This window comes from Ixodes scapularis, unplaced genomic scaffold (genome assembly GCF_016920785.2).
Source record: "Ixodes scapularis isolate PalLabHiFi unplaced genomic scaffold, ASM1692078v2 PGA_scaffold0__279_contigs__length_252992795, whole genome shotgun sequence".
In the NCBI taxonomy this organism is placed as follows: domain Eukaryota; kingdom Metazoa; phylum Arthropoda; class Arachnida; order Ixodida; family Ixodidae; genus Ixodes; species Ixodes scapularis.
In genome coordinates this window covers 153,083,741-153,100,018 of record NW_024609835.1, presented here as the reverse complement: position 1 = coordinate 153,100,018, position 16,278 = coordinate 153,083,741, and the positions used below count along the sequence as shown (strand labels likewise).

General features: G+C 49.7%; 1 protein-coding gene across 1 annotated transcript in view; it reads left to right on the top strand.

The window, feature by feature from the left end:
- The window catches only part of LOC8041583 (MKI67 FHA domain-interacting nucleolar phosphoprotein-like), a 66,837-nt gene extending 60,816 nt beyond the window's left edge, over positions 1-6,021 (top strand). The window contains exon 5 of the mRNA XM_029987943.4: positions 5,736-6,021. Within this exon, the coding sequence (XP_029843803.2) occupies positions 5,736-6,005 (270 nt within the window). The 3' untranslated portion in view covers positions 6,006-6,021. The remainder of the gene's footprint in view (positions 1-5,735) is intronic.
- The last annotated feature ends 10,257 nt before the right edge of the window (positions 6,022-16,278 follow it).

Below are 16,278 nucleotides of genomic sequence, written 5' to 3'. Positions count from 1 at the left end.
TCATTCTTGCGAAGCAGAACGCGCATAGGCTCGACCACTTCGGCCAAACGTGGAACGAATTTGGAATAGTACTCGACAAGACCTAGGAACGACCGGAGGGCCGCAACATCTGTTGGCACTGGAGTGTTAATTATCGAGTCCACTTTCTCTGGAAGCGGTGCGATACCTTGTGCCGTGACCTTATGGCCTAGGAAGGAAAGTTCTGGAACGTCGAAGAGGCATTTGTTGTTCAACTTCAGGCCGGCGTCCTTGACCTTCTGCAAGACCGTTTTTAGATTCAAAAGATGTTCTTCAGCACTTTTCCCAAAGACTATCACATCGTCAATGTAGAACAACACTCCAGAGCAGCCATCAAGAATTTTGGCCATCATCTTCTGAAATGCCGCTGGGGCAGAAGCTAACCCAAAACAAACTCTTTTGAATCGGAAGAGTCCTTCATGCGTAATGAAGGCTGTCAGATCCCTGCTGTCAGGGTGCAAAAGAACCTGATGGTAGGCGCAAGCCAAGTCAAGCTTTGAGAAGTGTGTCGCGCCTACTAAGGCATGAAGAAGTTCCTCTGTGTGAGGCAATGGGAAGCTGTCTGGTACAATAGCCTTGTTAGGCTCCCGAAGGTCAACACAGATTCTGAAGCTGCCATCTTTCTTGTCAACGACAACAATGGGGGAAACCCATTCAGAAGCATCGATAGGTTCGATGATGTCAAGGCTCAGCAACCTGCGAAGTTCATCTGCTACTGGTTCCCGGAATGAATATGGGAGACGACGAAGCTTCGAAATTACCGGCTGCACGCCTTGCCGAGTTCTGACACGATGCGTGAATCGCTTAGCAAGGCCCAACTCAGGACTGAAAAGTGAAACGAAGTCGGGTGCCAAGGCTGGCGGAACGTTTGCTTGCCTCGGTTGCTCTCTTGACTGCGTTGGAATGTGAGAAGGTGTCGGGTCATTGACACGCGGCGGCGGGGCGACGGACGTGTGCAGGCACTCGAGAGTGGAACCCTGAATTCGAAGATTTAGAGCCTTAATGCCGTCGAGGCCAATCAGACAGGTGCCTTGGCGAACGATGTAAAAAAGAAGTGGTGCAGAGCGCCCTTTAAATTGAACGTCTGCCTGAAAACACCCTAGCACGGAAATTGGACGCTTAGAAAAATCAAGCAAGGTGACGTGCGGAGCTGGAAGGAGCAAAACGCTTTCAAAATGTCGACGAAATGCGTGTTCAGACAGAATCGAAACAGACGACCCCGAGTCAACAAGAAATGTCAAGCTGACATTCGCTACGCCCACTTTTATGTATATTGCTCTGCGAGCAAAATGCTGCACGGTCAAAACTTGCTCAGAACTTCCACTTGACAAAACATTGTCATCAAAATCAACTTCACGAACCCTGCCTTGCGTTTGTCGCTTGCGGTTGCATACTTTCTGAAAGTGGCCCTTGACGCCGCAAGACGAACATTTCTTTCCTTGCGCTGGGCACTGTGACGCTGATGCGCGGTGGTTCCGCGAGCCGCACCGAAAACAGTGAGGTGAAACGGACCGGCTATCTCTGTCTCGCCGAGTGGGGCGGTGCCCCTGCGACGCACGTGAACCGCTCGCTTTCCTTGAAAAGTTCTGCTGACAATGCTCTCTTGGCTGTGAACTGGTTTTTCACGAAGAATGCGGACGACGCACAGAAACAGGCTCGACTGAAGCAGAGAATTCCTTTAGTTCTTCAGCTGCTTGCTCAAACTGAAGAGCGATTCGTACTGTGCTCTCGAACGACAGGGAGGAACCCTCGAGTAGGAGCCGTTCACGTACGCGATTCGAAGCAACGCCGGCAACAAATTGGTCACGGAGGGCCTCATCTTGTGAATTGAACGAACAATGCGAAACGAGCTGCCGTAAAGCAGCAACAAAGTCATGAACGGACTCGCCTGCGTGTTGGTTGCGGCGGTGGAAACGATGACGCTCGACGACTACGTTGCACGACGTCGAAAACTGCTTCCGTAAGGCGGCGAGTGCAGACGCGTACACGTCAGTAGTGGCCGCGGTAGGCTTATCTTGAACTGCCGGTGCTGCGGCGCTTGACCCTGCAGGTAAAGTCCGGAAAACACGCTGCCCTTCCGCCCCCAAACAATGCAGAAGAATGGCCTTGCGTCGCTCTGGTGGGCACTCAGCTGCTCCGGACGCTAGAAGGTAGACTGTAAAAGTCTGCTCCCACTCCTCCCATGGCAGGGACGGACGGCCGGGCGTCTGGAGGAACGGCGGCGGCGGAGCGAGGCCGGGGAAGCTCATGGCGGGGCGGGCGTAGCCGGACGGTACGGGATGCCGAAGGTAGCTTGGAACGGGCTACATCCTCGTCGCCAATGTGATGTTGTCGAAGGACGGACGGAAAACAACCCTTATTCTGCACGATACATCAAATATATACACAAAGGAAGGACGCGCCCCCTGGGGGTGAAAGAACACAAATGAATACCGAAACTGAATATAACAATATCTTCATCACCCTCAAAAATATTCTGCCACAAACAGTAACATGGCCGGTGCCTAAAACACGCTCGCTCACCGCAAAGCTTCGCACTTTGAGGTTTCTGCAACTTTTAAATAACAGCATGCTCGTTTTCCTAACGTGCATCAGCACCTCCGTCACCTGTACTATGATCCCTCCCTAACTGCTTCGCATTTGTAGACAAATAAATCATTTTTAGCGTGCTGAACAGCATCAGCGAGCAGGTGCACGGGATATCCTGGAGAATCTATCCCCGTCTCTTCCGCCATCTTGGAACTACCGCCCTGCCACCTATACACGAACTCAACTCTCCTACGTCACGCCGCGGTGGTGGCGCGCCGGATGCACTTCCGGTCTGGGGTGGTGGACAGAAGTCGCCGTGCCAGACATGCATGCCTCTGTTCCTTTGGAAAAAACGAGACAAAAAACCTGCCTTCTCGTCAAAATGCTGCGACGGGGGTTGTACCAAGAGAGTCTGGAAAGGTTTGAAGATCAGTTTTCATGTGTTTCTGCCCCCTCCGTTCGTCCGAGAACGTGGATAGTAGCCGTGAAAAGGGCAAACCAGACGCTGTCGAACTACGATTGCGTATGCGGGCAACACTTTGTGGTCGCCAGATGTATTTGCTTTGTTCCAACATAAACGAGAGAAAACCGCCAAGTTGTCCGAACCACCCACGGGTTCAGTGCGTCTTCAAATTCACACGGCCGCCTGATCGTTTGAACTTTCGTCTGCTCTTTCAAACATTCGCTTTTTGTCGTCTGCTCGTTCAAACAAAAGCGGCCCGTATACCAAGCCTTGACCCGGTGATTGCAATCAGAAGTAATTGTAGGCCTCAAAAGACTTAAGTAGGCTCGGTGTAAACAGTAGATACAAGATGCTGATCATTGGTACCAATGGCCATCACTGATTTGTTACGCTTGGTCTGTTCCCGCTTCCGATTTTCAGTATCGACGTCGATCATCGCCGCTACCTTTTACACTTTTGCAACACGAGCGACGTCGCTACCGAAAATAGCTGGAAGAATCTCATCATGGTTTTGGCGTCCATTCTGTGGCGTTCATGCGAATGAATTGCCGCACGTCAAGTTATTTACGGAAAGTTTAGCGGCGGAACGAGCCTTGATAATTTCGCTTAGGCGATTAAAGTGGTAAGACATTGCGATGGACGTAGAATCGACAATTCCAACGCAAAAAAGAGTAGGCAGACTCACACAGACGAAGACAATGTGACATTCGAGTGGTTTGTTGACGCAGGACGCGGTGCTTCTTGCCCGTACCCTATTACGCATGCGTTCAAACTGTCGTCTGCTCTTTCAAACTTGTCTGCTTTCTGTCGTCAGCTCGTTCAAACGACAGCGGCCCGTAAACCAGACGTTGACCCGGTAATTGTGATAAGAACTGAGTGCAGGCCTCGAAACAGTTGAAGGTTGGTTGGGGTAAGTAGGCTAAGTGTAAACGGACACGAGATGTTGATCATTATTGTTACCAGTGGCCATCACCGACTTGTAATGCCCGATTCTGCTTGCGGTTTTCAGTATCGACGGTCCACGCTTTTGCAGTCCGAGCAACGTCGCGTCTGAAAACAGCGAGCAGAATCTCATCGTGGGAGTCAGGCTTTAGCACCCATTCTGCGGCGTCCACGTGAAATGAATCGCCGCACGTCGCATTATTCACGCATAGTTTTGCCTCGTTAGTTTTGCTGAAGCCGCTCAAGTAGTCGGACATTCTTAGGAGGACGTAGAATCAACAATTCCAATGTGAAAAAGAGCACGGGGTCTCCCACCGACACCGATAACAATGCAATTCAAGGGTTTGTTTATGGGCGACGGCGGGCTTCTTGCCCACCATCCACTGCGCATGCACGGCGCCGGTGGCGTCCGCTAGGGGCGCTCCGGTTTGTTTGTAAACATGAGTTGGTGTATAGGGCGTTGGAGTTGCGAATTGCTCATGAGTGAACTGTGGGCGGTATTTTTTCGTAGTGTATGAAGCTTGAAGTAAACTATCACTTGCAAGTAATAGTTTTTTGATGCTTCTGTTTTCTCCTAATTTTTTTGCACACTTTTTAAAGATCATGAATTAATACCATCTAGAACAACTTTCAATCCCTCCCCTAAATCTTTAGCTCATCATCTCCTTTGCTGGGGTTGATGCATCAAACAACTTGAGAGTGGTGCTGCTGCATATCATATGGAGTGCTCATAGGTCATTAAAGGGTAGCTTTTGAAAGCCCTTTAATTTATGTTATTGCAAAATATATTTTGGACTTAAAAGCTTCAGTTGAATGCACTAATACTTTTGTGTCTTCTTTGTGCTTGGCTAAATGATACACCCTTTATAAATGATGTGTGCTAGTTGGTAACCGCTGCTTGAAGTATGTGGACAGCATTGTTTGATAGGGTTTCGAAAACTCCTTTCATTATGAGACTACTCCCATTTAAATTCCAAAGTTATTTTGAGAATTATTTAAAAAAAAGTAATTCCCAACATAAATTTTAATGCGATATTTTGGTAGTGACCATGTTTTGTTTCACTTGGGTGACATCAGGTGAGTGGAGTTGTTCTTTTGCCCGTCCACTCTGCAAGGGACCTAATGGACGAAGCTACAAGTTCGAGCTCACAATTCCCACGAGAATGTTCTGTGTCACATTTTTAGGTGCCAGGTAAACTCAAGTGGGCACGTTAAAAAAAACCCAAAAGCATCAATTGATCCTAGATTTGTGGTTGTGTACCGACTCGTCCACAGCAGATTCCTGTGCAGCATCACATTCTGCTTTATGCATCTGAAATCGAAAACATGTAAACAAAAAATATTGTGTTATCATTGTTTATGTTTTAATTCTTTGAGGATGCTTCAGTGAGTGAAAGCTTCAGCACTCATTGATTATAGAAACAACGTTCGTCCCTTTTCAGGTGCCTGAAGAACTGCTGCGGCCGACGGAGGCTGACGCTTCCGGCTCACAATTCCCACGAGAATGTTCTGTGTCACATTTTTAGGTGCCAGGTAAACTCAAGTGGGCACGTTAAAAAAAACCCAAAAGCATCAATTGATCCTAGATTTGTGGTTGTGTACCGACTCGTCCACAGCAGATTCCTGTGCAGCATCACATTCTGCTTTATGCATCTGAAATCGAAAACATGTAAACAAAAAATATTGTGTTATCATTGTTTATGTTTTAATTCTTTGAGGATGCTTCAGTGAGTGAAAGCTTCAGCACTCATTGATTATAGAAACAACGTTCGTCCCTTTTCAGGTGCCTGAAGAACTGCTGCGGCCGACGGAGGCTGACGCTTCCGGCTCGTCGGGGTACAACCTAGTGGTGGACAGCAGCGACACCAGCCTCACCTTCAAGACCCCCCCAGGAGCCAAGAGGGTGTTGAGAAAGAGGTCGCTCATTGACATCACCCCCCAGCAGGGCAAGAAGACCCCTCGGCAGGACAAGAAGACCCTTCAACAGGGCAAGAAGACCCCCCTCCTCACGTCCACACCAGCAACGGCAACCAAACGCAAGAAGCCACAGTAAATGCACTCGTCTGATCTGTGTGGGGTTTCATTCTGGAGTAGTATAAAAAAACCACCTTGCGGTAGTTGTGAGCTTTGGTCATGCAGAGTGAGGCCCTTTCGATACATGCAGTTGTACGAGCTTGATTTCACCTGTAGTTTGGTGGGTTTGCTCTGTGTATTTTAATATGTGCATACGTGTGACATGCATGCCAAGTCTCTGCATTTATGTTCGAGACGACCCTCAGCCACGTGAAGTGCTATCAAGCTGAGCAGAATTTTAACTGAGCCACTTTGAGGAGTTCTATAAGAAAAAGTCAGCTACAATGAAACTTCTGCAAATATAGATGTCTCCCTGAACTTTTTTTAGACCTCTGAACCAGAGTTGGTATTCAAGGTGAACAACTGACCTTAGACATGTCTTTAATAGGTCATGCACAAGTTTACACTGTTTCTGGACAATTTCAAACTTGTATGAAAATAGGTTGTTATATTTTTCAATCAGACTACTCTTAGATTGCTACATTTTTTAATCAGATTACTTTCTGCCATTTTTGCCACCTTTCTTCCAAGAGTATGGCAGCAAGCAGTTCCCATGTTAATAGAGAGACGGCGGTTTTGAGACAAAGAAGTTGCCTCACCATTTCTGTATGCCACTGAAATTGGCTGTTTGCTCACTGCACAAGCCACGGTTGCATTGAGCATAATGATTGATAATTTAAAGGGGCAAGGTAGGGTGACCACCTTGCTGCTAGTGAAATGTGAGACACGTGGGGCGAGGGGGGGAGTAGAGAAAATTTATTAATATGCACACCACGAACCAAGGCTCTGTTAACACATTTAGTATCCTGTGCTGTTTATACACCTGCAAATTGTATAGCAGCAATTAAGCTCAAATAATTTTCACCCCCAGTGATATATTTTTTTTATACTAAATATGTTATTAAATGTGTCGTAAGTTGAAACATAAAAATCGACTGCAGCAGCGCTCGGTCCATCAAATGGAAATAAGAAACAGTAAATCTTTTTCGGGTTATTGTTTCCTGTCAACGCTTACTTTTATCAGCATCGTCCTACACAAATTTTTAGCATCATGTTCTTTTTCAGCCGTAGTGACCTGTAGGCTTTTTTTTTGCCTTGTGTGAGAAAACTTTTCACAACAACCCTTTCACATTGACACAGCGATTTGAAAATAATTACAATAATTTGAGTTTAAAGTCTTTTGGCGAGCAATTTTGTCTTAAAATATTTTGTCACCAAGGAAAAAGGCACAACGGCGCATGCACATTGATTCTCCTGCAAGAACGATGGTAACTTCCTGCAATGCTTGTATAGAAAATGTTGTACCATTGGCGATTCACACGCTTACCAGTAACCTCTGCACTTCCCCAAGCCTCGTTGTTTAGCAGCACCTTGAGTTGCAGAGTGACTTTTACGGCAGTGTGGAACGCGACACACTTCAAAGATTCGGGAATTCCTCGCGAGACTTGGGACACGAGCCCTCAACGTGGGACAGTCATGTGAGTCGCGGGATGGGTGGTTACCCTAGGGAAATATCTGGTGAGTACCTAAGTTGAGTGTAGTTAAACTTCCCAGCCATTCCCCGGGATGGCATTTTTTGTCGCTGTCGAGACATGGGCTGCGCTCTGTCACGGCTGGAGGACGACCTGCCGTCGATTTAGCGCACGTTTCGGCCACTTTTCCTACAGACCGTGGGCCAATTTTAATTGCCTACGAGAGCATTCGAATCGGTTGCAGTAGTTAGTTGTAGGTTATGCCTTCTCGGTGTGGCTATATGCATTTGCAGGCAGAACATCTTGCCACCACCATGTTTGGTCCCGTGCAGTCGTGAGCCTGCCAAAGTTGCCTTAATAAGCGTGCTGCATATGCTTGCTTGCATGCGTGGGGCACCAGCCAGGGTGCCATGCACTTGACACTTTTTCAAAAGTCCCTCGAGCAACAGAGGCAGCTGCCATCCCCTGGGCATCGATCGCTTCTTGCCCAAGGTATGGTGCCGGGAACTTGTCTCCCACTGGTCCGTCGATTTCCACTTGATGATGTCGTAGAAGTCCCGTGCTATTGCCGGCCGTGAGCCCGGTGGTGTCGGAGCGCCAGTGGTGCGTGTGACAGACACCTGTTCTGCTACAGGTCACTCTCCAGCTTGACAGTACACAAAAGCTTTGGCAGCCAGGAGTTTGGTTGCTGTGACAACAGCGATGCTCGCATTTTCTCGTGCTTTTTTCTTCAGAACTTCTACGCCCAACTGTCGGGAATGCGACGTCCGACAGCGTGCTATTTCAACTTTTGTGATGTCATTTGTTGCCACTTCGAGACCACCTTTGATGCACGGGTGGAATATTGCGCTAAGCACGCCAGTCGGAGATGCATTTCAGGCACCGTACCCGAGGTGCGTGGAGCCCCCGTGTCGAATAGATTTGCTCTCGAGTACATGCTAAACACTGACGCAGCACTCGTGTCCAGTGCTTGCTCATAAAGTGCATGCCCGAAATAAGATGACCTCTAAACGGCTACTGGATTGAGTGCTTTTTGAAAAGGATTTGTTGCATGTACTTGGGAACAATGTTTTCTGACATTATAAAAGCAAAGAGTGCATGTGCACAGCTTGAGGTGTTCTCACTATCTGGCAGAGTGTAGTCTTGAGGTGTGAAGCGCTCAGTAGCAGAAGTCGAAGCACGTGGCTTTGACTTTATTGCCACATTCTCGAGTACAGTCGAACCCGTTTATAACGAACCCGGTTAGAACGAATTATGGTCTATATCGAACACACGAAATTTTAAGATCAATATTCATGAGAAATATACTTTCTATAACGAACCACACATCGGATATATCGAACTGCAAGCGCCCGCTACCGCCCCCGTGGAGACGCGCGGGCTTCCCTGCAATGCACAGAGTGACAGAGGACAAGAGAAAACCAAGAAAAACACGATGGCCCTTGAGAAGATGAGTCACAAAACCGACTGCGAACGCCCGCAACCGACCCCCGCGGAAGCGCGCTGTCTTCCCTGCCATGCACGGAGCGACAGAGGACAAGAGAAAACCAAGAAAAACACGGTGACCCTTGAGAAGATGAGTCACAACACCGACTGCGAACGCCCGCGACCGGCCCCCGCGGAAGCGCGCTGGCCAATGATAGGGCAAGCATGCAATGACGTTCTGATGACATCATCCTGCAGCCGTACCAGGCCGGACATGGCTCTCTTGTTTCTAGCGTTTTGCCGAGGAGGCTCGTTGTTCTTTGTGTCCTTCCTGTTCCCGCAAGAGATGGCGACCAAGGTGCGTTCATCGTTACCGTTCTCTACCAAGGTGGAAATAATCCGGCGCGTTGAACGCGGCGAGAAGAAGTCAGAAGTCGCCGCATCCTTCAAGATCGCCAGAAGCACGCTGAGTACGATACTGAAAAACAAGCCAGCGATCCTGCAAAAGGCCCGAGATCGACCGAACGCCAACGGAAAGCGCATTCGGGCGCCTGCCTTTGACAGAGTGGAAAAGGCGCTGTACGCGTGGTTTTTGAATATTCGCGCTCGAAACCTTCCACTTTCGGGCCCCATGTTACAGCAGAAAGCAAAAGACTTTGCCTTTTTTCTCGACGTTCAAGATTTTAGTGGCGGATCCGGATGGCTTCAACGGTTCAAGGAACGTTACGACATCGTCAGCAAAGTTGTCGCCGGCGAGAGTCGAGCAGTCGACAATGAAAGCGTCAAGAAGTGGATCGCCGAAAACTGACCAGCAATTACGGAGCAGTACAGGCCTGCGATATTTATAATACCGACGAAACTGCACTGTTTTGGCAGCTCCTACCCAGTCTGACCTTGGCACGACAAGGTGAGAAGTGCCATGGCGGCAAGCTGAACAAAGCTAGAATTACTGTTCTCCTCACCACGAATATGGACGGGAGCTCCAAGCTTACGCCACTGATCATCGGCAAGAGCAAGGCCCCTATGTGCCTACGGGGGTGTCAGTCTCTTCCAGTGAAAGACACTTCAAATGGAAAGGCCTGGATGACAAGGGTGTTGTTCGAGGACTGGCTGCGCGACTGGGATGAGAAGTTGTCCGAGAGTGGCCGCAAGATTTGCCTCTTGCTCGACAATTGCTCCGCGCATCACTGTAGTGCCACGCTAAAAAACATTCAGCTTCGTTTCCTGCCCCCTAATGCGACATCGGTGCTGCAGCCGCTAGATCAAGGCATCATCCGTGCCTTCAAGCAAGGTTACATACAGGAAGCGTGTAGTGGAGCAGCTGCTCACCAAGCTGCGTGTGGGAAAAGAACCGAAGATTGATTTGTTGGGTGCTATTAAAATGCTTAGCCGTGCTTGGAGCGACATCGCGCCTAACACAATTAAGAATTGTTTTCGCCACGCGGGACTGTACCTGGATAACGACAGAGCAAGTACCGAAGAGGCAATCGAGGTTACGGATGACGACTTAAACGAGATGTGGAGAGACCTCGGCCGTCTTCCCGACGCGGTCCCGGATGGCGTGGAGCTGGAAGATTTTCTCGGAGTGGATGATGATGTCGCAGTGACCAGCAGTCCTTCAGATAACGAAATTGTCGCCGAGGTCGTGGCGGCTTCAGCAAACGACGACGACGACGAGGAGGCAGAGGACCCAGAGGCACCTTGCCCGACGCTTCACGAGGCGCTTGCAGCGACGGAAGTGCTCCGTCGCTACTGTTCCGAGATTCAGGGAAGTGGACTAAGTCTGGTAAACCAGCTATCTCGCGTCGAGGACGAAATATTGAAGGACGCAGTAAAAGCAAAGACGCAGGCAAAAATTACCAGCTTCTGTCGGTAATATCAAAAGAACAGGTAATAAAGACTTCTCTCTGTCGTAAGTGCCACGACTTTTTTTTCCTTCTCAATTTTACGGAATTATTGTGTTCATTTATTGTCTGTTACCTAGAAATTTTCGGGCTTTCTTAGATGATATGTTTCAATATTGAAATTTATTGATAGAAATATGAATACATATGTTCCATCATGAAAGCTGCCTCGCGATAACACGGCTCTGAGCGCCGGCGTGAGGCTCGCTACGCTCGGCAGCCTTCGCTGCTATTCCGCGCGGTTTCCTTTCATCTCTCTCGCTTTTGCTGTCCTCACGAAATAGCGATATTTGCTATAACGAACTACTTGATATATCGAACTAAAATGCGTGTCGGATGGAGTTCGTTATAAACGGGTTCGACTGTATAGACACCAAGGACACTTCTCTACATTGATAGTATTTGCATTGGTATTGATGTGATTTCTTGTTCTTTGGGTTATTGCCCTTGGGGTTGTTGAACAAGATTCATTTTTTGTCACCTGTGACAAAAGATTCCTTTCTGTTACGGGAAACTTCCGTTTTTGTTTCTACAACTACGAAAGGCAAACACTGATGTGGGTGGTCATAGCAGATATTGACAACTAGTGTTGGACCCTTTTTTGTACTTTTTACTGCATTGATCCTGTGCCTTGCAGTCGATGGGTTCACACCTAGCTGTTTTGCAAATTTGTGCGTTGTCATACAGGGTTTATGTGAAGCTGGACCTGCACCTCTCGATTTCCAGCTTCATTGCGCTCTTGATTGATTTTCAAGGCCGAAATCATTGCACCACAAGCACCTGTTCTACTTTTAAGCCGGCTTTCACAGGCATAACTTCATCACTCTATGTGTCCTACAAAATAATTATTGCTTCTGCTCCCGTCTTCGTGTAGTTAAAAAAAAAAAAAAAAAAAAAAGAATTCCGCAGTGGCAAAGGTGGAATCTGCCCGAATTTATCTTGGAATGTTAGCAAAATGGTTGAAAAAAGAAAAAAAGAACTAAAAAAATTACACAGATGACAAAAGGAGGGATTCCAAAGTTTGAAGAATATTGACATGAACTTATTCAAGCAACTAATGTATGAATTATGCATGTCAGGAGTCGTGACTGTGTTCTTATTCACTAGATCATATTTTCTGTAATATTTAAGGAAAGCTCCATAGTAACTGTACTTCCAAACTCCTTTTTTAAATTTTTTGGTAGACAGCCAAAACTGATAACGAGATTGTTGCAAGCGGTGGAGTAACCGGCGCCGTCTTTAAGGCTGCCAAGCTCTCCACGACCTTGTTTATGAAATCTCTTTCATTGCAAAAGCTTTTGCTTCTCAAATCAGACTATACTCTGTGGCTCGTGTGCAGTGCAGGCGAAGGCAGCGGCAGTCGAAAAAAGAAAGGGTAAGCACTAGGAACGTTAGAGAGGAGAGGAGGTTTCTTTCCTCCCCAGCCTTCCTAGTGCTTGCCTCTCCATTTCCCATTTCCAGTGGAGCTTTACCAATGGAGCTAATCATGGAGTTGGACGTCAGTAGAGCAAACGGGTTTTATGAGCTGCCACCAGTCTGTCACCAACAAGGGTGAACGGCTTGAATTTTAAGGTAATGATGATAATGCAATTATTGCAAAAGTGCAAGCGAGCTAGGCATGAATGACGAAAATAATCCCTGGAGAAAGGGAACAAGGGGCCAGGTGGATCTTTTCTGTTGCACACCAGTCACCTAGCTGTGTGTGGAGATGTGTGTTTGTCCCCCTTCTCTAGGGATTATTTTCGTCATTCTCGTCCAACTCACTTGCACCTTTGTATTAATTGCATTATCGTCATTATCTCAATAAGCTTACTTTATATTAAAATACATCGGCCACCAAAGCGAAAATCGCCGAGTGCACGAATATGTAGTTGAATTTGTGAGGCTTTCTGAGCACACGAGCAGGCGCGGAGGATTCCAAGAAACGGGCCCCGTGTCGGTTCGTTATCTGTTGTGTTTCTCCCCGTGCCTGTTCGTCGGCGACTTGTCAATGGAAATGGGGACGAGAGCGGGATGCGTCCCCTGCACTTCGGAATGTGCGCCCGTTCGTAACCTCGGACAGGGACTGCTCGGGCGACTGTACTTCCGACACGCTTAGTACGTTTTGTGTTTTGTTTGGCGTCCCCTTCCCAGATGTGGAGAGCCACTGACCAGGGGTCTCTTGGTGCTGCCTTTGGGAGTCGGGTTCACGGCCCGGGTGGTCTGACTTTCCCGTCGTTGACGGAGACCGCGGGGCTGCTGACGTGCGTGCGTGCACGTGTGTGCAGAGGTCGGCATTTTAGGTCGCCCTCACTCACCCTCACAGCCACACTCACCTAAGCCCCTCACTCACCCTCACCCTCACAGCTACACTCACCTTCAGCCCCTCACTCACCCTCACCCTCACAGTCACACTCACCTTCACCCTCACTGAACCTCACGGCCCTCACGCACTCACCACCCTCACGGCCCTCACGCCCCTCACCGCCCTCACAGCCCTCACGCCCCTCACTCACTCATGGCCCTCACGCCACTCACCGCCCTCACGGCCCTCACCGCCATCACGGCCCTCACCGCCCTCACGGCCCTCACGCACTTATAGCCCTCACGCCACTCACCGCCCTCACCGCCCTCACGACCCTCGCGCCACTCACCGCCCTCACGCCACTCACCGCCCTCACGCCACTCACCGCCCTCATGCCACTCACCGCCCTCACGCCCCTCACGCACTGATGGCCCTCACGCCACTCAGGCCAGCTTCAGATGGGGCAATCTCGCCCAGAAACTTTACGTCGCAACATCAGCAACACGGGCCGCCCGCGATCACACGCGGCAACCAATTGCTGCAATTTGCCATCGTCATCATAAAATTTTATTTTTCTTGCACTATTTAGACACAATTACGCGTTATAAACGTGTGTTTATGCATTTAAATCTCGTTAAGAATACTAATGCACCTTTCTGAAACAGTTTATTTCCAAAAAACAATCGATTTCAAACCAGAACCAAGTCTTTCGGTGTCATCATCACCGGCAGGAGGTATCACGTGAAAATTTTGCGTCCCTGATTGGATGCAGCCGCTTCAAACGTATTCAAATTGCTCCGAGTTGCTTCCTTATTTCGAGCCGGACCCGATCTCAGCAATTCGTGTCGATCTAGAGAAAGCGAGAGAACAACCCGCAATAAACACCAAAATTGCTGAGAAAGATGCTCGATCTGAAGGGGGCCTCACGCACTCATGACCCTCACACCACCTCATGCACTCACGGCCCTCACGCCTTTCATGCCACTCACACCCCTCACGCACTCATGGCCCTCACACCCCTCACGCACTCACCGCCCTCACACCACTCACGCACTCATGGCCCTCACGCCACTCACCGCCCTCACGCACTCATGGCCCTCATACCCCTTACCGCCCTCATGGCCCTCACAGCCCTCACAGCCCTCACAGCCCTCACGGCCCTCACAGCCCTCACCGCCCTCACCGCCCTCACGACCCTCACCGCCCTCACAGCCCTCACAGCCCTCACGGCCCTCACTCACCCTCACACTCATGAATTTTCCTGGTTCAGAAACTCACTCACCCTCACCTCACCTGTGAAGATGAGGGTGAGTGAGGGTGAGTGAGGGCCCTCATGAGTGAGGTTTGCCGAGGTATGCGTGTGTGTGTGTGTGTTTGTGTCTTGGGGGGGGGGGGGTTGTGTGAGTCTTTTTGGAGTGTTTTTGTTGTTTAGCAGTGTTCTCCCTGATTGGCTGCGAAAAGACCTTTGAGGATTGGTCGTTGAGCAAGCGGTAGAATGAAGGGAACTTATATAAGCGACCGGAGAAGGGGCTGGAGGGCTTCTTGGTCCTTGGAAAGCATGTAACTTTCTACTGTTTTGTTTTGTAAATATATTCATCCTTCTCATCACCAACTGTTGAGTCCAGTCTTGGAATCCTTCGTCTCTACGATCTGACGACCCGCCGCATCTGCCTTTGGGAATCATCACCGACGCAATCCTCACGAAAGAGAAATGAACAAACTTCACTGGCGCAGTCGACAGGATTGCATCGGTGGGTCGTTGCGGCGGGTGTAGCTCCACGGATTCGGCGGACAGCGACAACACTGGCGGAGAAGAAGAGCAGCATGTTCCCGAAATGCGGTGGCGTCTTCCGCGGAGAGGCCTGGACCACCGAGATTCTTCCCGTTGACACAGCAACGCCGGAACGGCTGGTACCCCAAGACGACAAGGAGTGGGTCCACGGCTCGGACAGCATCGTGCCTGACTGGCTGCGTGTGTTCCTCAGCGGAAGTCATCGATCTCTTCAAGGTGAGGTAATTCTTTCGACTTGTGCCCGCCATGGATGAGGAAAGAGTGGGTCGGCAAATGCCGGTCCTCACGTTGGGTCAGGATGAGGCTGGGGATGGGAATGTGGACGGGCGAGGTGCAGCCTCGTCTCAGGGTGGATTGGCTACTAGCTTGGGGATGCAAGGAAACGGGGACCAAGAAGACAGCTCGGGTAGTTCGTCGACCCGGGTTTGCGGCCCGGGTGTCGAGCAAGAAATGGAACTCATCTGAGTGAAGGCGAAGTTGGTGCGACTCGAGCTGGAGCTAGAGCGGCTACGCGTAGAGTACAGACCTAGAAGTAGCGCATGCGGCGCGGAGCTCAGCTGTCGAGAGGAGGTGGTGAGTTTCTCGAGGCTCATGAAGGGTGTTCTGACGCAAATGCCTTCGTCGGAACTATTGGTGCCTAGCTGGTTCGACGGTGTTGAAAACATATTTCAGACGTATGAGGTGCCCCAGCGTCTGAGAGGATCTCTCATCCGACCCTATTTTACGGAGCACATGCGGGTGCTGGTGAATAGGCTCCCTGTAGGCGAGGCAAGTGAATATGGCGCGGTTAAGAAGTGCGTCTTACTTGAGGAGACTCCTTCTGAACACCGCCAGAGTGGAGAGGGAATCCTGGACTCAGTTCGCGACACGCGTTGAGAGCTGCGTCAAGCATTACGCTCAGAACCGTGGCGTTGAGTCCCTTGAGGACTTGCTGGCACTAATAGTGTCTGACCGCGTCGGGACTCCATGCCGGCTGACATGCAATAGTATGTGGCCTTGAACAAGGGCGAAAAATGGCTGAGGCCATTAGAGGTGGCCGCGCTGGCCGACCGCTTTGACGAGGGCCGGTGATGCCAGAAGAAAGGGGGGCTTTCATCGGTTCCCAAGGACCACTCACTGGAAAAGAAAATGTTGACTCCCGCCAAGTCAAAATTCGAAGGGACAGGAATCGAACACCTTCAGGGTGAGGTGCTTCAACTGCCAGGCATTGGGTCATTTTTCCCACGATTTTCCCCGAAAACGCGCGCAAGAGGGAGACCGAGGCAGTAACCCCGTGGTGGGTACGGTCGCGACCAACCTGCAATGGCTCCAAGAGACTATAACACAGCTAGGTGCAACTGCGCCCCCTTTTGAGCAGATTGTGGGACATGCTGGGT